Raw genomic sequence first — 21,875 nt, 5'->3', positions numbered from 1 at the left:
CACGTCACTGCCCTAACAAGTGGAGGGGAAGTAAGAAATAATTCACAAAAAAAATCCTCAGCTGCCTATGGAGGGCAAATCTCCTGCAGCATCCTGTGTCAGTGCTGGGTGCCCAGGGAGCTGCCAACAGTGCCAAAACCTTCCCCAGCCCCACGGCACCAGAGCCGGTGGCGCCAGCAGGACCCAGCAGGGCTGTGGTGCCCACACCCCAGTGCCCACTCTGCCGTCCATGGGCTTGCTTTCCCCTCTTCACCCAGTGCAACAAAGGAAAGAAATACGAGGTAGAAAAACTGATACTTTCCACTCTATTTGAATAACAAGTGAAATCCTAAAAATCCCTCCACTGCATGTTATTACCAAGTGTATCTCCAGGTTTTATAGTGACAGGACTGTGCTATAATTTCTGAGAAAACCTCAGCATAAAGCTCCATAAACCCAACCACTCCTGTAATGTATCACCTTATCTAGTGCACAATCATTTCCACAACTTTTCATGTTAGTATAATTTGTTCAAAAATGGTAATAAATACATCCTTGAAGTCAAATAAGAATCATTGCACAATCTACTGTAACTTGTTCTTACTAGTGACAGTCAATCATGCTCCCAGGATCTCGCATGAAAGAAAATAAGCAAACATTTGGGTGTTCTGTAATTACAAACCTCAGTAAAAGCACACTTCCTTCTTTAATCAACAAATATACGAAAGTGTGTTTGAAACAGCCTTTTGGGTGTGCCATCCTGCCTCAAACAGCCACCACGCAAGGGAAGCGCCGATCCCCAGCGACGGGAGCAAACGGTCCCTTTCTGTACTGAGCAAACCAACCACCAAGGCAGGAAACCCCAATACCCTTTTGCCAGAGGTCTAACCATGGATTAAAAAAACAAACATTCCTGATTAAAGCCAAGAAAAGGAGAAGTCTAAAGAATGTCTAATCTCTTCATCTCCAGGAGGCAAGATGGCTGCGGCTCACCACGACTGGAACGAAGTGGATACTGTAAATAGTGTTGATAGATTACCTCTTCTGTAACAATTTTAATTAGACTCAATACTTGAAAAAATATTTCTTTTTAACACACAGCACCAACTCAACACAACCTTCACTAAAAAATCTGATGGATAATATTCCCATTTTAAAGACAGGACAAGTGAGCTCTTGCATTTGCATCCATGAGGTGATGGCCGAGCTCCGGGTCTGCTCCAAGGTCACCACATCCCTGCTCACTAAAGTGCAAGGAAAGTTTCTACCCAAATCAACAGCAGCACCAGTACTCAAACCAGCAATGCCAGGATTTCCTCTCCAGCACCACCTCCTGCCGAAACAACGCCATCAGGATCTACTGGTACTGGGAAAGTTAAGGTTGGCCTCAGAACATTTTCATTACTTAGTTCTTTTGTTCAACAATCTGAAGCCCCAAATGAGCAGCTGGAGCCCAGCAACACTTCCTTTTGCTGCCTGTGAGAACTGACTTCGCAGTGTCGGGTGATGTTTTGTTCCTCCCAGTATCAAAAAGGTTCACTATGACAACTAAAGTTTTGGGTTATAAATTGCTGATGGGATTCTTTGGGCCGAGCTCTGGGGAGCTGCGGGCGACCGGGGCCATCACGCTTCCCATGAAAACCACACCAGGGCCCCTTTGTTGGGGGCGGGCGGGCGCCGAGGGCAGGGACGGCGGGCAGGGACCCGCAGTGCACGTGCCAGTTGTCCTGCGCTGACGTGAAAACCCCTGTGGCTGCGGGGAAACCGCCGTGGTTTGTGTCTCATGTGGTTCATGTTAAAAATTTCCCAACAGTGATAGACTTCAGCTGCCAGGATCAGGGAGAGCATGTGCATCCAGCATGAACAGCCCCCGCACGCAGCTCTCGGGCATTTCTTTATCCTTTTTCCTTTCTTTAAAATAACTATTGGGGCTCATAACAAGCACTGTCACTCCAGCACTGCTCCCCTGATTGACTTTGCGACAACGATCTGTGCAGGAGATGGGCACTCAAACAGCCAACGTTCTGCCACGCTCAGGCAAAGAGGACTAGAGAGGCTTGGCTTGGGTTTGCTCTGGGTTTATTTTTTGATAAATTTATGTTCAAATTCCAGAATTATTTCTCTGATTTTTTTTTAAACAGGACTGTAAAAAGAAAACTAATCACAAAACTGTAGTAAAGCAATTCTGAGGCTGAATGAAAACAACACACACAAAAAAACCCCCCAAACCCCAAAAAAACAGAGGAAAATTTGAACTAGATCAGAACCTCTCATCCTTGAGCCATCCTGGAGTGTCCTGCTACTGCAGAGGTCTCAGCACAGTGATCTTATGTATCATATATGCTCTAATAAATAGGTTCAATGAGTTGAGTTAAGGGCAGAGTTTAACTATTAACTCCAAATTTCCTCGCTCTTATGGCTGTAAGTCAATCCCTTAATGTTACTTTAACACAATTTCTGGCAGTTGAATAAAATCTATGGTCAATATTACAACCCCTTCCTTCCTAAAGGAAGGAAAATACACGTGTGATTTGCATCAGAAACGCTGTGGGTGAGTGGGGGTGACAAATGGTCACAGCCCTATTGGCCAGGAATCCAAGCCTTCCATTTGCCTTCAGCTGGTCGGGCCCTCGTTATCCCAGTCCCAAAACCTGCAGAACTGGCACAACTACCTCCACACAGGTACAGTTCTCAGCACAGGAGCTGTGAGCAGGCAGAGAGGTTAGAATACAAAGCTGTAAGATATATCTAAAATAATCCCACAAAAATCAGATGACACAAAGAATTCTAATACTTTCCTTTTGTTAAGATACAGTAACTGAGAATACAATGAAATTCTTCATGTTCAGTATCTCCCATTAGATCAATTAATATTCAGAGAAAGGCTTTAACATGAAGTTTAAATAATCATAGAAGGAGAAAAAGAACCACCAATGTTCTAGAAGCTTCTCTAGACCTTTCAATCAATTTTATTTATATGCAAAACCAAGAGAAACTCAGAAAAAACAAAGCTCCTCCTGATGCTAAAGCTCTCAATTTACTGACAGGCAAATGGCTTCATGCTGCCACTTAATCTCATTTCTTGCATAATGCCCTCTAATTAGCATATCAAAGTGAATTAATACTTCTAGGGCATTAGCAATGGGAAAATCTGCTCCAGGCTTCACAATAGCAGTTAAGCAAGAGCCAAGAAATCCTCAAAAACACCACAAACCACTTTGCATTGCAAAACTGTTCAATTTATTTATCCTCTCTCTCTAAACACTTTTACCGCACACTGTTTTACTACTGTTCACCAAACAAAATGATAATTGCCAAAGTTACCAGCATCTGTAATGCCTGTTTAGAATCTTAATTTAGATTGTGTACTTGAAGCTCTCTAGATGCTTCCATTGACCCCGTCGTACACCACAGACACACTGGAAAACTGTTGTTCTTTTAAAAAATGCTGTCAGGATATTATTATTAAATTCCATTTTCTGCTTACAATAAATGATAAAAAATTAAATAATCTATGACAAAGCCACCTGCTGGACAATGAGGAATGAGAGATTGGCTTAAAATGTTGATGCATTACTGAAGTATAGCAAAAGGGTTTGACCTGTAAACACATGATACAAACGCACCCCCCTTCCAGGTGATGGATTCGTAGGATGTGGGATATTCAGTGATTCACATTGTTACAATCCATATGACTGTGCAACACACATTGAACTGATCATGAACAAAAGAACTGAAACACCTTAGAGAGTATAAAATTAAAGTACATGCATAATGACTTTTACTATATGCTTTTATGCAAAACATGCTATTTTTATCCGATTCCTGACGCAATAAACACGTCTGAGATGTTACAATCAGAGATCAGAGCTTTTCCCCTCTAAAAAATATTTTCAGATTCTACATTCAATCACAGGTCACTTTGCAAAATACAAATTATAATTTATAAACAAGGTCTAAAAACCTCTGAAACTTCATTACCTTAGTGCTCCACATCAGTCTTTGAGAAAAAGAACATACAGGAAAAAAAAAAACAAGACCCAAACCCTACCCCTCAACCCTCATACTCCCAGCCTAAACCCAGGAAGGGGCTGGAGCACCAAGGGAAGGCCAGTAACAAAGAGTAGAAGAAAAGCCAGAGCCAGTGGGATTTTCTGCATTTCTGTTTGCAACATGAAGGGGGGAAAAAAGTACAGGAATAACAAAATAAATTACGCTGGATATTTATCTGGTACTTTGAGCCTTCCTGAAGAATGTGCACTCCTGAAAAATATATAGTGTTCAAGGACCAGGCTGCATTACCTTTCCTATTTAAATCCCCGCTTCCTCCCCCGGTCCCGGCAGCACCATGGAGGAGCTCTAATGTCCAGCTGGGCTGCACAATTCATCTGTTTGGCTGATGAACTACTCCAACTCTATAAAACCATGAACTGTAAGAGCTGACAGAAACTTTAATAATTTATATTAAATATTGATGTGAATTATTTACTCCATTCACACTTAAAGCCAGGCATTGCCTACCAGAGAAAAGCAAACGTGACAAAAGGTCAACACGCTGGTGAGAAAAGGCAGGCGGTGTCAGGCATGTGTTATCTGAACCATGCTGATCACCTTGATAAGCGAAGAGCATTAAACATGACTGCTGAGCAAACAAACAAAGCATTCTTCTCAGGGTGTCAATCCCGGCCCTCCGACAGCTCCAGCTAATTCCACTGCCACGCCGGGACCGCAACTCCGCTCGGGGCTCCGCTGGTTTGGGCTCGCTCGCGCACGGATTCACATTCATTCCTGCTGTTCATAAAAATATTCATCGAACCATCATGTGCACGATGTGCAAGGAATTGAAAAACAGCCTAAAATCCGAGGGCAGATCCAAACCGGACTGCTGTGCGCTCCGCTCCGTAATCATTAATACAGCCTTCACCCGGATTTAAATATTGCGTTACATTTGTAACAATTTAGAATGTCTAATTCTGCTTATATTTGTCTACGGTAGACTGCAAATATCATTATATTAATGTTTCACACAAATCAATGTTTAAATTGAAAAAAGACAGCATAATATCCGTATCATACAACTTTTCTATTGAAAGCTGCAGGAACAGACCTTGATAAATGTGTTAAATCCTGTAAAAAAAAAAAAAAGGACTGTTTTGCATTCCCTACATGCCATGATAATAATTTATCTCTGAATGCAAAAATTCCTTAACTTACAGCAAGCATCCTAAAATACACCACACGGTAACTCCTATAATTTGATATTTTCAGATAAGGAAGCAAATGTCGAATTCAAAGGTAAATTGGAAGGACATGAAAGATAGCTATAAAATAAAATAAATCACTGCTTCTGGTTAAATTAGTATTGACAGGTAGGGCCAAATTTATCCTCTACAGAGGGCAAAAAAAATTCTCAGGAACCACTGATCCCAGTACTCCAGGTAAAGATGGATTTTTAAATGCAGCAAGGAGCACCAGCGAAGCACTGAAGGTAAGTACAGTCACAGGTTCTGTAAGACTAAATATCACGAATTTCTCTAATGCCCATAATCACCAAATCCCCATTTTCTCAACCAGAGAAGCGCCCTGGTAGAAATCCACCACAGAACTAGGCTGCTGATAATTAATGTGTCGGAAACAGATGACCAAACGACAGTCAAGACACTTTATTCAATTTATTTTTTCCTAGTAAGACATTTATGAAGAAAAGCAATGTCATTGCCATAAGGACAGTGCAAACAACCAAACGTTCTGCTGCACGGCATCATTTGTAATACATCTGCTGGCAATTAAAAAAAAAAACACATTCAAAAGTACAACCACTGGGTCGGTGACAAACCTTGGTACTGTAGCATGAGAAGGGAAACAAAAGCTAAATAATTTAAGCTGAGCTGGACGCACATAAACACACAGCGCTGACTTCCTCAGGTAGTCAGGGCACAGCAGAATATGTATTTAGCAGCTCGAAAAAAACGTCAGGACTGCACATAAATATTTTAAGCAGCTAAAGGAAGTAACAATAACATCACAGCTGATATTTAGAAAATAGCCAACACACACACACGCACACACATATATATGTATGCTATCAGTGCCATTTCATTGTTCCATCTGAATCCCCTTGTGTTCCAGCAGGATTGCCAGGATTGTGGGTTACCGTGTATTATTGCGAGTTGTTGTCACTAAATGATAGTTTACAAACACTGAGAAGTTGAAATTTGTGCAGTGCAAGGGCAGAGTGCTGTGACTGGATTTTTACATCCCCGCGGTGCCGACAGGGGTTAACATTTTCCAGCTCTGCCAGAGCCAAGGCAAAGCCAGTGCTGCTCCAAGGAGTCCCCTCGCCGCGGGTTACAGACTCTGCAGCATATTGACAAGGGGCGTTCCTGAGGAGTTGGGCCATGTCATCAATAAGGAGCTTTGCAGCCAGGCAGGGCCCGATGCAGCCCTTTAATCACTGGGACGGCAGTGCACAGCTATTTACAGTTGTAGCAATAAAAATAAAGGTTTTAGCTTACACAGGAACAGCAAGGAATTAACCCCGTGGTTAACGGCACAAGTTGTCTGGTTTTCAGAGCTTTTTCTTTTCATTCTTTGAAACAAAATTCTGAGTAAGGGGAGAACATTCTTAATGAACATTTTCCTCCTCTCTCTTTAGACATAAAAAATAGTTGCAGCAGCCCGAGCAGCCGAGCAGGCCTTTTGCTTCCCCTGCGGACACCTCCTGCAGTCGAGAAGTTCATTAAGTTTTATGATCTTCCCAAGTCAGTCCTGCTTATAAGCCTCACAAAGGCCACAAATCTGGCAAACCATCATGTATGCCATTAGGCTTTACTAGGAAATGAATGCTATTTAGGGGTGGTGGTGACAGTAAATTCGGGGTTGGTTGGCAGCTATCATTGTTGCTGCTGGACTTAGGGAAATAAATAAATAACTGTATATTTGTACGCAGATACGCACACGGATTCAGACGTTTCTATAAATGTGTGATCCTATCTGTACAAGTGATTTCTAAAGACAAAAACCAAATCATCTATCAACACAATCCAGGACCTAATAATATGTCGTTCCATTGGGAAATAATTGCAATTCCCTAGGACATTTTAAGACTACCAGAATTAATATATTTTCACTTCTTTCTTCATGAGAATAACCAGGACCACAGGTAGAGCAAGGTCCTAATGGAAGCTTAATCAAATCACCAATCTGAAGGCATTTTAGTGAGTAAAGAAGAGCTATTAAAAAAAACCAAAGGTGCAAATCAGTTTTTGATTCCTCCTGGCAGGAAGTGAGGGGATGGACTGTGACACAGGTATGCAACAGATGTGAGCGTGCGCTGCACGGGCAACTTCCCCGCTCCAGTGACACCTCAGAGAAGGGGTGAAACAGCAGAGCGGAGTCACCAGACGCTCACTTGCTTATCTTCCTATTTTATTGGAGGGGCTTCGGTAGAACTTTGGCATCATTTTTCTTTGAACTAATTAAAGCTAGGGGTGGCAGTTTCTTTACGAACACCATGCTACCTTGTGGTTGCCTCTCAGAATGCACACCACTATTAATAGCTGTAAAGCGCTTAAATGTATTATGCAGCACTTTTGAAAATGTTAAAAATGTTGAAAAAGAAATGTCAGGCTAAATTCAGTAACTCAGTGATTTGCTTTGTACATGGTAAATACCTCACAGGGAGAAAAAATAAAAATCTTCAGCTCCTGACCCTGTGTGAGGCTTTCAGAAATGAGATGCAACCATTAACCCTTGTGGGGAAGTGACAGAGTGGCTCCACCTAAACTGAGGATTCCTCCTCGCGCTCTCTCCTGGCCAGTCTCACAAAGTCCTCACTGACTGGACTGAAAAGTACTAATGTGTAAATAGATACATAATTCAATACAAAAATTACTTAAATATTGCATGACTTATTTCTGAGCAGACATGACTGCAACTCCACTTTCTGCTAGGCTCCAGCCTCTCTCCTCACCTCTCGGAAGAAGGCAGCAATAAAGCCATCATGGCAATTCCCACACCCAGGTAAACTTTGCTTCTGATCAATTCTGGAAGAATTAAACACTGGCACATGACCCCACTGGAGGCAGGTTTAAGCACTCGGACCACAAGACAATGAGGAGCCCCAGTGGGAGGGGGACACCTCTGCTTTAACTGCATCACAGACCCTTCCTCGTCCTTCCAGTTCAGAATTGCTTAAGCCATTCCCTACGAAAACAGCTTCCAGAAAGAAAACAGGCTACAATTTATTTTCACATTTTCTTTGCTTTAGCACGCTAAATAAAGCCTGCACAGACATTTCACCTCAACTGTGAGACCCTGAGTGAAGGTCCCCCTCCGGGAACAGTTTTTGGTGGGGGTGTGGATCCATCTCCATCAATCACCCGGGGCATTAATCCTGTCCCTCCCGCGCTGCCGGCCTGGCAGGAGCGCGCCTTTGGGCAGGCAGACGCCTTCACTCTTTGTTGGTTCCCAGCGATTTCACAAAAGAGATAACTCGCAAACTTGGCTCGACTTCTTGCAGTATAAAGGCAGGATCTCAACTTAGAAGTTATCACTGAAACACCCCGAAAGGTTTCAGATCAGAAAGTCTCTTGTCAGGTTCCCTCTCGCCTGCGAGACCGCGGCGGCCTCACAGGCACCCTGTGCCAGTAATCCCGCTGCTGAAAGGACTCGGGCTTTCCTCGAAGCTCACCTCTGACATGTGGCTGACTACACTTGCCTTTCAAAACACCGAGGCTAAGCCCTCTGCAAATAAAGTGACCGCGGGACCTACGCCTGTCTCCTTAATTGAAATCTGCCTCCTGCAAATGTCTGAACACCGAGGGCAGGCTGCTTTCTGGCTCCGGAGCAGGATGGGCAAAAAAGTTTAGGGAAAGGCAGGAAACAAACACAAGCCAAAGCAGGATGGAAAGGGCTTATGAGCTGATCAAGGCGGAACATAGGTAGGTGGGGAGGGAGGGCAGGAGAGGGATCATTCCCCTTATCCTGGGTAATATAATGCAACATAAAGCAGAATCAATCTTAATATTCACAACACAGTCAATACCCTAGTGCTTAGCTGTCAGCAGGAACTGAAGTGGATCCCCGGTAGCAAAGAAACCTTTGGACATAAAGCAACATAATTCACGGAGAACCGCACGCTCCGGGCTCCACAGCTCAGATTTGCAATGATTTCACATTGGGTTGTTTTCATCCAGTTTTATATTTTCAGTGTGGAATTAAGCAGAATGTGATTGAGGATCACATAGTGCTAATAAGCCAGGCAATGGCTTTAGCTATATGTGAATAAATGGCTATTTATTTTTAAATCCAGATCATAATGAATGTTTTTCTTATTGTTAAATGTTCTTATTATTCTCAAATGTGATTATTCTCATTATTCTTATTATCATAAAATTCCCTTATTTTCATAACACAAAGCAGTATACTTTACAAATTTTCTTCTTTAAAAAAAAATAATTCTCTATAAATTCAGCGATGTGAAAAAATTGCAAAAAAATCCCCTAAAATGCCCCTAAGAAAAACACGGGGTTTATTCGTGTCGCGTTAATGTAGAGGAAAAAAAATCTTTTTGTACTTTTGAGACGATTTTTGAGAATTTCGGCGTTTAAAAGCCCGGCGCCCGGGAGGCACCGGAGCCGCGCCGGGCACAGAGCGGGGTCGGGGCCGCCGCGGGGTTGGCTCGGCCCCCCGCCCTCACAAGGCTGCCGGCCCCGGGGCTGCAGCCCGCGGTCACGCCGCCCTCACAACTCTTTCACACGCTGTCTGGCGCTCAAAAGGCAGCGCGGGCGCCCCGGGGCCGCGGGGGCGGCGAGGGGGGACCCCCGCGCCATTTCACGGCGCTGCCGCCGCCCCGGAGCGGCCCGGCCGGCGGGTCCCCGGCCCCGCGGGGCTCCCCGCGCCCGGCCCGGCCCGGCCCCCGCCCCCGGCAGCGCCGTGAGGGCAGCGCGGCCGCGGCGCTGCCCGGCGGCGGCGGAAGGCGGCAGCGCTAAGATGGCTGCGGCGGCGGCGGCGCGGGCGGCCCGTACCTGTTTTCTCCTTGATCTCGCAGAGGACGCTGAACAGGGCGGGTTTCATCCTGTGGCAGTTCAGGGCGTGTTTCCTTGAAGAGAGCACAGGACAAGCGGTTAACGCCGGGCTCCGGCAACATGGCGCCTTCCCGAGCCCCGCGCTGGGGCCGCGCGCCCCGGCCGGGGGTCCCGGGGCCGCGGGCAGCGAGGGGCGGCCGGACCCTCCCTCACCCCGCTTCACTTTTAAACCGAATTATCTTGGTGCAAACGCCGCCCTAACCGCGGGGATAAATCATCCCCCACACCTTGTCCCCGTCCTGCGATATTAGAACTGATTTATTAAGGAGGATGGGGGGGAGGGGATGGTGCAGAGTTAACATTGTTTTTGTATTTATTGTGATTTAATACAGCCAGGGTTCGGTTTGGGTTTTATTCACACACACACACCCCTCTCCTGCAGCAGTATCTAGTCAGGTTTATAATTCATCTGCCGCCACTTTGAGACAAGAAAGAAAGAAAGAAAGGGACAAAGTTGTACTTTTAGGGATGGCTGGCCGGACAGACAGACGGACAGACGGCGGCGCAGAGGCCGGTGTCCACCGGACAGTGCCCAGCGGGAACGGGCAGGGATCAGCCACTGCCTCCCGCGCACCACAGCAACGGCAGAACCATCGCATACTTCTCCATTTATTATATCTAATTTTTTTTAAGGAAAGAAATCATTAAATAGCAACTTTGGCTCTGCCTTGGCTGCTGGTAATTTCTCCTACGGCCCCAAGAAGTTGCTCTTAATTGTGAGACTCCGGGTCTCCGCAGAGGAGCAGGAAGAAGAGAAACAAAAACCACACACACACACCAAAAATAAAACTAAAAAAATTAATAATAATAATAATTAAAAAAAAAAGGACAAGGTTTAATTAGACGAAACCAACTTTGCTTGTGCCTCATCCAGGCTTTGGTCAGTGATGGTCATGATCTGATGGAGGATGTCGCCGATGTCCTGCTTCCTGCCGTCGCCGTCGGCCCCTTCGTGTCCGTGGGGAGGCGGCAGGGCCATGCCCCCCTGCACCGAGTGCCCGGCCAGGTTCACGCCGGCCAGAGTCTGCAGCATCCTGGACTGATCGTCCATGGCTCCGGGCCGGGCCGCGCTCCGGGCGGTCACGGCAGCGCCTGCCCCGCTCAGTCCCAGTGCCGCGCTCCCGACCGCGCTCTGCACACACACCACAAAAACAAGGGGGAGAAAAAAAAAACCCAAACAAAACAATAAAAAAAAAAATGTAGTATTTGTGTTTTGACCGGATCTCAGCTGTTTATTCCACTCTCTTCTCCTTCCCAGGGCAGTAAATCACTCTCTTCTTTAGTTACAATCTTCTTTCATCATCATCATATTGGTGCCTCGGATAAATGAGCTGAGCAGGTTTCTGTGAGGTTTTCCTGGTACAATCTTCCTCCAAAGCTTTTTTTTTTTTTCCCTTTTTATTTTTATTGTCGCTTTTTATGTCTTTCCCCACTTGTCCAAAAATCTTCTTTGAAAAAAGGCAAAATTAAAAAAAAAAAATTAAATACAAAATCAAAAAAACTCGCTTTCAAATCCTTCAGAAGTTGAGAGGGTGCAAACAGCAAAACCCACAACAAACCAGCGAACACCCCCACCCCCAAATTGCAACATAAAAAAAAGCCAAGAAAACACAATCATAGAGGGGAAAAAAAAAATTAATCGCCCTCCCCCCCAAATAACAAACGATCCCAAGTCTGTGCACGGGGGTGAGACAGCAGCAATCAAAAGTTTGAACTTGTGCAAAGAAAAGAGCGGAAATAACGGGGAAAGAACTGTAAAAAAATTAATTACACACTCTCTGCAAAGCAATGTGCAAAAATATCGGCCCGCCGGAATTTATGAGCCCCGCGCCCGGTGCCCGCGCGTGTTTTATGTTGTTTGATGGCCGCTCCGGTGAGGGATTGACAGGCTGCCAACGCCACTCACTCACCGCAGACGTGTCACCCTGTGAAGGAGCCGAGCGGCGCGCGAGAGGGAGCGGAGCGCGGGCCCCGCCCCGCCGGCCCCGCCGCCCCGCCCCGCCCGGGCCCCGCCCGCCCCGCTCCGCCCGCGCTCCTCCCGCCGGGCCCGGTGGCGCCCGCGCTCCCGCGGCGCGGGGGGGGCGGGACCTCGCGTGAGAGCGACGGCCGCGCTGGCCAACCGCCGCGCGCGAGGGCGGGCGCTGGTGGGACCCCGACCAATGGGCGCGCGCGGGGCGGTGCCGCGCCCGCCCGCCCCGGGTAGGCCCCGCCCACAGCGGAGGAACTTATGATTGGTCTGTTCGAACGGTCACGGGGCGGGGCTCGCGGCCCGGGCCCGCCCCCGTTGCCGTGGTGACGCCGGGCCGGGGCCGCGCGGCCCCTCTGGGAGCGCTGGGCCCGGCCCGGCCCGGCCCCGTTCGGTTCCGTTCCCCTCGGTTCCCCCGCCGCTGCCCGGCCCCGGAGCTTCGGCCGTGCCGTGGAGCCCGGGCGCAGGATGGAGGCAGCTGCTGTGCCAGGCCCGCCCGTGCCCCGAGCGCAGCCCCACGGAGCAGCTCGGGCCGTGCGTTGCCGGGGCTAATTTCAAATTACCTTTTTGCAAATCTGCACAGACCCCCGAAATGGGAGCAGAAAAAAGCACAGGCACCAAGGGTAATTAACACTTCATTCTCTGAAGGGTTATCTGCAGATCACTGCCACCCCACCCAAATTGTCCTCTCCTGGGACACCCCTCATGCAAGTACCCAGTTCCTTTAATTCTGACCCATTTTTTCACACTTTGGACAGTGTGTAACACAGCTGTTACCACAGAGACCTCTCAAGGAAGGGAAACCACGTGTAGCTGTGATAAAGAGCCACAGTAGCAATTAAAATGATCCTTAACTCGCTCTATCTGTGGTTTCAGTGGAGCCATGTCCAAACCTCATCCCTGTCTGGCCTTCCTGGGTGTCTGCTGATGCCTCCAGCTCGGTGTTGCTCAAGCAGAGCTCCCACCCAGCTCCTCTCAATCCCAGCTGACATCCCCACACCTTCACTTGGGCCCTGGATGCCATTGTGTGATCTGGAACCCTTTATCCATCTCACCAGGAATGGGGATGGCTCCTGGTCAACAAGTCTGTGCTCTCACTGTTCCTCCTAGCAATTAACAAGTTCATTCACATTCCAATTGCCTTCCATTTTGATTATCCCACCATTGTCCAGTCTGAGCCAATGAATTCTCAGGGTCATCCAACTTTACTACCACTGCTACTCCAAAGGCATTTTATTATTGGTATTATTGCAAATATTTCACAGATCTGTTTGCATTTGGACCGAGTGCAAAGTCTCACAGATGAAAAGGACAGTTCCACTGGCATCTGAGCCAAACAGGATGGTGCTGCCTGGCCAGCCCTGGGCTCAACCCACCCCACAGGGACCTGCTCAGTCCCACCACGTCCACACAAAGCTGCTGTGCTGCGTGAATTTTTGTACTGTTTTGTGAGACTGAGTCCAGTCATCCCAGAGCTCTGGGCCCTGCCAGCTGCAGCCAGGGGCTCCCTGGGACCTGCCCTGTGCTGGGGCAGCTCCAGTGCCTGCCCTTACTTCCCCACTGCTGCCAGACAATGTCACCTGCTCTTCACAGGGACTTCTGCTCAGGTGCCCTCGGTGACACTTGTGCTGTGCTGTTCCCTGTCCTTCTCAAAGGCTGTTTTTCGATGTGTGCAGCTGCTGAGACTGACAGATCAGGCTTTCCTCTGGAATTAACCAGCAGTCTCATTACTTCCACGGGAGATTGTGGAGCTTGCACCAGCAAGCCTGGAAAGGTGACAGGGACACACAGCCACCGGGCCAGGAACAGGCACCGACAGGAAAAGGAACCCTGGGTGCACCGGGGAACATGCACGGCTCTGGGGGACCGGGGTGTGAGGTGGGGGCCCCTGAGGGTGGCCGGGCTCAGCTGCTCGCCCAGGCAGCCGTGTAGGGTCAGCCCAGGGCTACCCGAGCTCCGGGATAACCCACGGTCAGTCACTGCCCTGTGCAGCTGTTACCTCTGTTTCAGGTTCCTCCCGTTTGCGTTTGTACATCGAGTGCTACCCGGCAGGTTTGTTTTAAAACCATCAAACAAACACAAGCCTCACAGTGTTTCAAGCAAGAAATCGGAATTAAGATTGGCGCGATCCCCATCGGAAAAGCCTCCCGGTGTGCGGCTCCGGGGAGCGCTGCAGCCGCTGCGGGTGTCGCCGGTACCAACCCGGTGTTCCAGGGCCCCGGTGGCCGTGTCGGCCGGAGCCCGTGCCCGCCGCCGTGTGTGACTGCGGCGCTCCCGGTGCCGCTCCCGCTCCCGCTCCCGGCGCCGCCGCCCCGCCCGTTCCGCGCCGTCACTTCCGCAGCCGCGGCGCTTCCGGGTCGCGCGCGGCCCCGCGCCCGTCCCGCCGGCCCGGACCCGGAAGCGGCTGCGCGGCCCCGGCCCGGCCCCGGAGCGGCGGCGGCGACGCCGGTAAGTGCGGGGTGGGGGGGGCCGGGGCTGCCGCTCCCCGCGGCCCCGCGGGCTGCTCCGCGCCGTGACCCCCGGTGGTGCTGCCCGGGCCCGCCGCGGGACCCCCGCCCGGTGCGGTGCCCGGCCCCGGGGGGTGTCAGCCCGCCCGGGACATGGCTCGGGACCGCCCCGCGGGGTCCGGGCCGGGAGGAGCCGGGCGAGGGGCAAACGGAGGAGCGGGTCAGACGAGCGTCCGACAGCGAGGGCAGCCGGGAGCAGGTGAGTGGGACGAGCGGCTGGAGCGGCAGAGCGGGCGCGGGCCGGGCGGGGACCCCCGCGCTGCGCTGGGAGCTCCGGGGGCCCGCAGGGTCTCAGCCTGGTGCCCTCACTTCGTGGGAATCACCCCTCACACCCCCCGTGCCCCTGTCACACGCACCCTGTCCCTTCTCCTGGCTGCTCCTGCAGCCCGCAGGGGAGGGCTCTGCCTGCCCAGGTGTTCCCAGAAGGGCACTTTTGGCACGATCGCACCCAAATGTGTTGCTGGATGGGGCTCTCGTTTCTTCACCTGTTGGCGAGTGCCATCAGTCCTGGCGTCTGCACCGCAGGAACAATGTAATGGAGCAGGAAAGGTGTCCGGGAGACACGGCAATGAGTCGATTTCAGTGCTAGTGGAAGTTTGGTGATTGCCTAAATGGAGATGCCAGAGCTAAGCTTGGATTTCCTGACTGGGTTCTACACAATTTTGGGCGTCAGGGGGATTATCAAGTAGATGCAAGGCTGGGAATTAGACTCTCTCAGTTACGTTTCCAAATTCAGAACAGCTCCATTCACGGACACTTTTTTGGGTTAGATTAAAAATAAATTGAGATCAGCGTCTACATATAGACTTGTACAGAAATAACTGAAGCAGGGAATTAGATCCAATTTAGTACGTTTCTGTCTCAGTCATGTTTCAGGTCTCTGTTATTACACTCTTTCCTCATCTGTTTGTTGGTTAAACTGTTTCACCCAGTTGCAACAAGTAGCAAGTGTTAAAATAACAAATAACAAATGTTAAAATAACAAGTAACAGCTGCGATCTTGTGTGCATTTCTTGTTGGATCAGCAAAAGCCTCAGCAGGTGAAGCAGCCTGGCACAGGGATCTGCCTTACACATTCTGTAGGAAGAATTTTGCTTCTGAAGTTGTGAGCATGAAAAGTAGACACTCGTATGGAAAGGTCAGTTATAGCAACAAATGGGACATCAAATGAACAGGATACGAATCACAGCCCTGGGTAGGACCAGCCCATCTCCCATGTGGCAGCTCTTTTTGGAGATCACTGAGGTTGGGAAAGCCCTCCAAGACCATCAGGTCCAACCTTTGACCCATCCCCTCCTTGTCACCCAGCCCAGAGCACTGAGTGCCATGTCCAGTCATTCCTTGGACACTTCAAAGGGATGGGGACTCCACCACCTCCCTGGGCAGCCTCTTCCAACGCCTGACCACCCTTTCCAGGAAGAAATTCCTCCTGATGTCCACAATTCCTTCTGATGTCCAAGGGCAAATGGCACTTGCTGAGGAAGGCGGGGAGAGCTCAGGCTCTCTTCAGTTCTTGCCTTTCAGGTGCTGGGAGGGGCAGGCTTGAGCTGTGGGGTGCAGGGGTGGGAGCAAAGCTCTCACAGGGCTGTTGGTGTTCACGGCTGTGACGCTGCCCCACACCCGGGACGTGCTGTGCAGGGAACTGCTGCCTCAGCTGTGGTAGCAGCAGTTCTCGAGGGCTTTTCTGTTAGTGCCTCTGACACAGACCTCAAGCTATGTTTTAATATTAATTGTGTGTGTGTGTGAGTTGAGGAGCTCCATATAACTGTGGTGCCTGGCTGTTCACTGTCAGCTCAGTTTCTTATCCAAGGCAGCACAAGGGCAATCCCTGCCTTGTTGTATCTAAACCCGTTATTCTAAAAGCAAAACAAAGCTCCTTGAATATGTTTTGTGTGCTGTTGAAGGAGACAGATCCAAAATTAAAAGCCAGAGGAACAGCAGAATCATGTTTTGCTGGAGAAATGTGAAACTGTCTGGTTCCATTTGACATAGAGTCCCAAAGGGGCTGGAGGTCTCAGGCATTTTTAAGTAGGTCCGTGAGCATTTCTGAAGTCAGAAGCAGCTTGCACCCTGTTATAGTCTAAAAAAATAAGTGTCATTTTTATGGAATAAAAATGTTTTCATGCACTCAGAAGTACAATGGCAACAAACAGAAGAAAATGCAAACCCAATAGTGTTTGTTTTGACAGGTGCTGCTGTTTAGTGCCCAAACTCTGGGTGAACCCAAGTGCACAGCAGTGTCAGGGCCCAGCAAGCCCCTCTGTGGTGCCAGTGCAGAGCTGTGCACAGGCTGTGCTGAGGATCTGTGGGCTGGCTGGACCTACAGCATGTCCCAGGCTGTGTCCCAGGTCCAGCCAAGGCAACCTCCGTGAGCCTGGAGACCCCTCTGTGCGTAAAACCCAACCAGCGCAGCAGCTCTCCATACAGACAGTAAAAAGGTGAAGCTTTCTGCTTTCTTGGGTTTTTTAAGATTGAAGCTTGCATAGGTGTTTACATTTATTAGGTTTTTTAGGCTGTGGAATACCCCACTGAGAAGTGACAAAACAGAAGCTCTAGTCTAATCTTTGAGCAGTTCCAGCCTGTGCTTTCATCCTTCTGTCTGTGAGAAGGATTTATTTATCACAGAATTTTATTTATCACAGAATCCCAGAATGGTTTGGGTTGGAAGGGACCTTAAAGCCCATCTCGTTCTACCCTGTGCCATGGGCAGGGACACCTTCCACTAGCCCAGGATGCTCCAAGCCCCATCCAACCTGGCCTTGGACTCTTCCAGGGAGGGGGCAGCCACAGCTTCTCTGGGCAACCTGTGCCAGGGCCTCCCTACCCTTGCAGGGAAGAATTCCTTCCTAAAATCTAACCATACCCTCCAGGAGTTTGAAGCCATTGCTCCTTGTTACATTACTGCAGGCCCTTGTAAATAGCCCTTCTCTGTCTTTCTTGTAGGCTCCCTTCAGGGACTGGAAGGACACAATTAGGTCACCCCTGGACCTTCTCTTCTCCATGCTAAATAATCTCAGTTCTCTCAGCCTTTTCCCATAGGAGAGGTGCTCCATCCCTCTAATGGTCTTGGTGGCTTCTTCCAGACTCACTCCAACAGGTTGATGTCCTTTAGGAATAAATGTTCAAACTCAGCAAATTGTCTTTAAAGCATTTTAGGCATATGAGTGACAGCTCATGTTCCTCATAAAAGTGCTGTTGTTGAACATGTTCCTTCCCAACTTTCCATGGAAAAAGTCCTATCAGCTTCACCCACTCCTGGACAGGGACTGCTGTTCCCCATTCCTGGAAAAGTGCCTTCATCAGGAATAAGAGTAAAGGGAAGTGATAATGTGTTATTTAAAAGGTATTCTGTGTTTGTTACTTTAAAGTCAGAACAGTTAAGCCTCAAAAATTAACTCAAATACTCGGATATTTTTTCTGGATAGTAAATTCTCCTGTACACATGCTGTGAAATTGGGTCATGGGGGCTCGGGGGCGGTGGGTCATCCCAGTGTGACCCTGCAGCTGTGGTGTGTGTCAGGGAATGCCTGCAGCCAGCAGGAAAAACCAAGCATAATCAAGGCATTAGAAATTAACCAAAGTGTTTGCACATATTCAGATGAGGCAAAGCCCAGGCAAGATGCTGCATCTCCGAACGGCCTCGATCCCAGCATTCAGCACAATATCCGAATGAAAAATGACAACACTTTGTCATCTGTTCAAATTGATATTGCACTCTCGGCTGTGACAGCTGAAAAGGCCCACAGGTGCCATATAAAGAGGTGACCATGTTGTCATATTTCATTTAGGCATCCCTCTGCAAAGCCATAATTACCTAATTAGGTTGTTAATTAGGAGATTAGCATTTCACTATATTGATAGAATGCTCTTTGCAGGCACGAGTCTAGATACAGATTTGTCTGCCCTAATTTATAATCTCTGCATTTTTTATACTTATTTATTTGCTTAAAATCTTGATGCAAGATAGCTCAGGTTAGTGGAGAATCAACTTGTCCACAATTAAATGAAGATTTGACAAGATCAGGAAAGAGGAGAGCGAACACTTTCCATACATACCCCAATATTTTCTCCCTCCTCTAAAGCTGAATAATTAAAATATCAGAGTTGGTGTAATTTGCATCCTGATTAATATGACAACAAAAATATAGCCAAATTCCAAGCAGTTCAGAAATACAGAGCTAATGCCAGATTGATTTACAGGTCTGGAAATGAACAAATAATTTGTTGGAAGTTGTGTGTAATGTAGTGTTTGCTCATCATAACTTCCCAATTCCAGTCTCCCTTGTGAGAGAGCCTCTTTAAATGACTGTAAATGATTATTTCCTTTCTAATGATAGGACCCAGAGTGTGAGTGACAGCTTCTTCAGATAAGTATTCACTCTTAAATGCACTTGAGCTTTTGCTGAAACATAGACTTGAATGTTCATATATTGCAGTTCACTCTCCTTTATCCTGCATGCCCAGGGTCTGTCTGCGTTTGAGGGGTTGATTATTTGTGCTGCTGCAAATGCAGATAACCAGAACCATTTCTTTTGCAATTGCAGACAGAAGTTCACTGGGAAATTATTTCATATAACCTGAATCATAAATTTTGAAGTATGTTCATGCCGTCCTGTTCCTGCTTATATGACGTTGGGGGGAAAATCAATTTTTACTTCTAATCTGCTCATCTTTTTCATTAGTTTTTAAGATCACTTTAAAGGGCTCCAGTCAGAGGTGTTTGAGTCCAGTGACTATGGAAGCCCTTGAGTGATAAGATGACCTGTAATGGTGTATAATTCTTCCAGCCTTCTGTTTTGAGTTTGTTGGTAATTATTTTGGATCCAGGTCATACCTTCCACAAGTTGTGTCTTTGGAATATTTTTGTTTACCTTGAATAGGGCTTCAATTGTTTATTACTTCTTCAAGGAGGGCAGTGAATTAAAACATATTTTCTTCTAAAAAAAAAAAGCGAGCTACAGCTTTGCAGAATAGGAGAGAGGAATTTTTTTCCTGCTTCTCACTTCTTATTTTATAATTTAGAGAGGAAAATGTCTTGCAGGAATTGGCTTGAGAGTTTTGTGAAGAATTTAGAGCTGCTTTTAGCCATTTGGACTGAAGGATTCTTATTCCATTGAAATTGGTGGAATTTCAAAGTTGTAGCTCTTTCCTGCAGCAGAACATTTTTAGTTGCTTTGCAGTTTTCTCTGATTTTATTGTTTCTTACAGCTTGTTTAGAGGTCTGTGAGCAAATTTCGTTTGTGCTCTGTGTGATATATTTTAAAGCATGAAAGGCAAAAATACCAACACTTTGTGTGAGGCAAATATTTCCTGTACTCTGACCAGTGGTGGATGCCATGGAAAGGCGGTGCCTGGGCACTGTAGGAACAGTGTCCTTCAGGTGAAGATGCCCCGGTGGCACCACACGGCCTTCGGTTTCTGCCCTGGAGTCTGTGAACTCCTCACGAGTGTGGGAGTGCCTGTTGGCACTAGTGTCACTTTGCCAAGGGAAATCCATAGTTCTGCTGGAAAACCTGTCAGGAGCCTGCGGGTGGGAGCAGGGCCGGGAGCAGTGGGTGGCAGGGGTGGGGTCCTGCCCCAGTGCTGGCAGGTTTGGAGGTGACACACAGCCTGGGGGCACCTGTGCAGGTGTGGGGGCAGTGACGAGACCCTCGTGCTGGGCACCAAGAGGGAGGGGTTTTATCAAATTCTACCATGTGTGTTTAAAACAAGCCAGAAAATTCGTTCCAAAATAACTGTTTTCCCAAAAGTAAGGTAAGCTGCACTCAGCATTTTTCATGCTCAAGGTCAACGGGTTGCTCTGAGAACAGCAGTGGGCAGGGGCTGACACATGGTCGCAGTCCCCCCAGTCGGTGGGTCCAGCACGGAGCGGGGTCCCCGCTGTGCCTGCTGCCGTCTGTGCTGGATGGGAAGGATGGCAGTCGTGAGGTATGTGTTTAACTTGTCCTTTCCCCTTATCTCACACTTGCCTTGCTATCTCCTTGTCACCTGAGTAGGTTAACATGCAGATATGAATACTTCGGGTGGGGTTTTGGGTGGGGAAAGAGGAAAGCGAGACAATATTTTAATAAACACAGTGCATCAAGCAAGCGGGAGGGTCACAAGAACAGTTAACATGTTGTGATGATGAAGTTGCCTCCCCAAATTCAGCTGTGTGTTTAAGGTACAATCTGTATAGCTGCAGATCCTTTTTCAAGACCTTTGTGTCACCTCCTGAGAGCGGGATCGTTTGTTAGCGCGCTCTGAATTCCTCATTGTGTGCCGGGTTATGAATGAGGCTGATCTGCATAAAGCCCTGCTTGCCTCGCTGGGAGAGTCTGTCGCTGCCATAAATATAGCCGTGGGGTCCTGGAAGAGGAATACTGCCGATAAAAATAGTAGACTGAGATGCAGCTGTCTGATTCTGCTGCAAAGTTCCTGTGAATCCTGGCGAGTCGTTCAGCCTCTTGATGGTGCAATTTGACATCTTTGGGGATGTTCTGTAACTGCAGAAGACTGATGGGGGGCTGTGCTCCCCAGGGGCCTTGGGGCACAGCAGAAACACAGCATTGGGACCGGGGAGAAGGTGAGAAGGCACATTCATTGCTGGGGTGTTGATCAGATAATGCACAGAAAGTCAGACATGAATAATAAAGATCAGGAAGAAAGTGAAGGGCTCTGTCCACCTGTGTGATGAATCACAGGTGTTTGCCAATCGAGACCCCAGCCTGTGTATCCTTTAGTACAGAAATACTGTTAAGGTTTTAGAGTTTTCACGTTGCTTTTTTAGTTTTTAGTGTTTGCATACAGTATGTTTGACAGCTGTCTCCAAAGTGATTTATTCAATAGTACAATATTATTTATATAAGATAAGTATTAAAAGAAATTTTTTTTTAGAATTTATGATTAAAGGATGTATAAGTTGCTGATGCTCAGAAAGTCCCTGAATTCCATTAAATTTATCTCCTTTGTGTGGATGCCGTGATGGTGTGTGGGTGTAGGAGTGCAGAAAGGGTGTGCTGGCAGATCTCAGCAGATCTAGAAATTGATCTTGGATCTGTAATTTTGCAGAGACTGATGATGTGAAGCCTTGGAGGTGTTTGGGTAAGATTTTGCAAAACTGAACTTTGTTTCTCTGAGTTCTTTCCCATCTCTGGAGGTCACTGTTCCTCAGTGCCATTGAATCATTTATCACCAGGAAGAACCTTTAGAATTGTGTAGGTTGCAACTATTAAATCTGACATCAAAGTCTGAACTGAATTTTGGATTTTGTGGTCTGAACTTTTTTTCTGGATTTTTTTTTAAGGGTGTTAACTGGTCAGAGAATTTCTAGTTAATATTAATTTATTGATAAAT

At 47.8% G+C, this 21,875-nt stretch overlaps 2 protein-coding genes across 11 annotated transcripts in view; one reads left to right on the top strand and one right to left on the bottom strand.

The window, feature by feature from the left end:
- The window catches only part of PBX3 (PBX homeobox 3), a 104,120-nt gene extending 92,077 nt beyond the window's left edge, over nt 1-12,043 (bottom strand). The window contains exons 1-3 of one of the 6 annotated variants that reach the window (XM_017810293.1): nt 11,978-12,043; nt 10,922-11,515; nt 10,008-10,081 (exon numbers count right to left, since the gene is read on the bottom strand). In XM_017810293.1, the coding sequence (XP_017665782.1) occupies nt 10,008-10,081; nt 10,922-11,118 (271 nt within the window). In that variant the 5' untranslated portion in view covers nt 11,119-11,515; nt 11,978-12,043. Of the gene's footprint in view, nt 1-10,007; nt 10,082-10,921 lie in introns of all 6 variants that reach the window. The other 5 variants (XM_017810290.1, XM_017810288.1, XM_017810289.1 and 2 more) reach the window with 5 other exon arrangements.
- A 2,390-nt stretch (nt 12,044-14,433) lies between these two features.
- The window catches only part of MAPKAP1 (mitogen-activated protein kinase associated protein 1), an 88,711-nt gene continuing 81,269 nt past the window's right edge, over nt 14,434-21,875 (top strand). The window contains exon 1 of one of the 5 annotated variants that reach the window (XM_017810337.1): nt 14,434-14,481. The gene's annotated coding sequence lies outside the window, so the exon portion shown is untranslated. Of the gene's footprint in view, nt 14,482-14,671; nt 14,740-21,604; nt 21,624-21,875 lie in introns of those variants that run through there. The other 4 variants (XM_017810336.1, XM_017810338.1, XM_017810335.1 and 1 more) reach the window with 4 other exon arrangements.

This window comes from Lepidothrix coronata, unplaced genomic scaffold (assembly GCF_001604755.1).
Source record: "Lepidothrix coronata isolate B3197 unplaced genomic scaffold, Lepidothrix_coronata-1.0 Scaffold28, whole genome shotgun sequence".
NCBI classification, from domain to species: domain Eukaryota; kingdom Metazoa; phylum Chordata; class Aves; order Passeriformes; family Pipridae; genus Lepidothrix; species Lepidothrix coronata.
The sequence above is the reverse complement of the archived record's forward strand: the minus strand, read 5'-3'. Positions and strand labels throughout refer to the sequence as shown.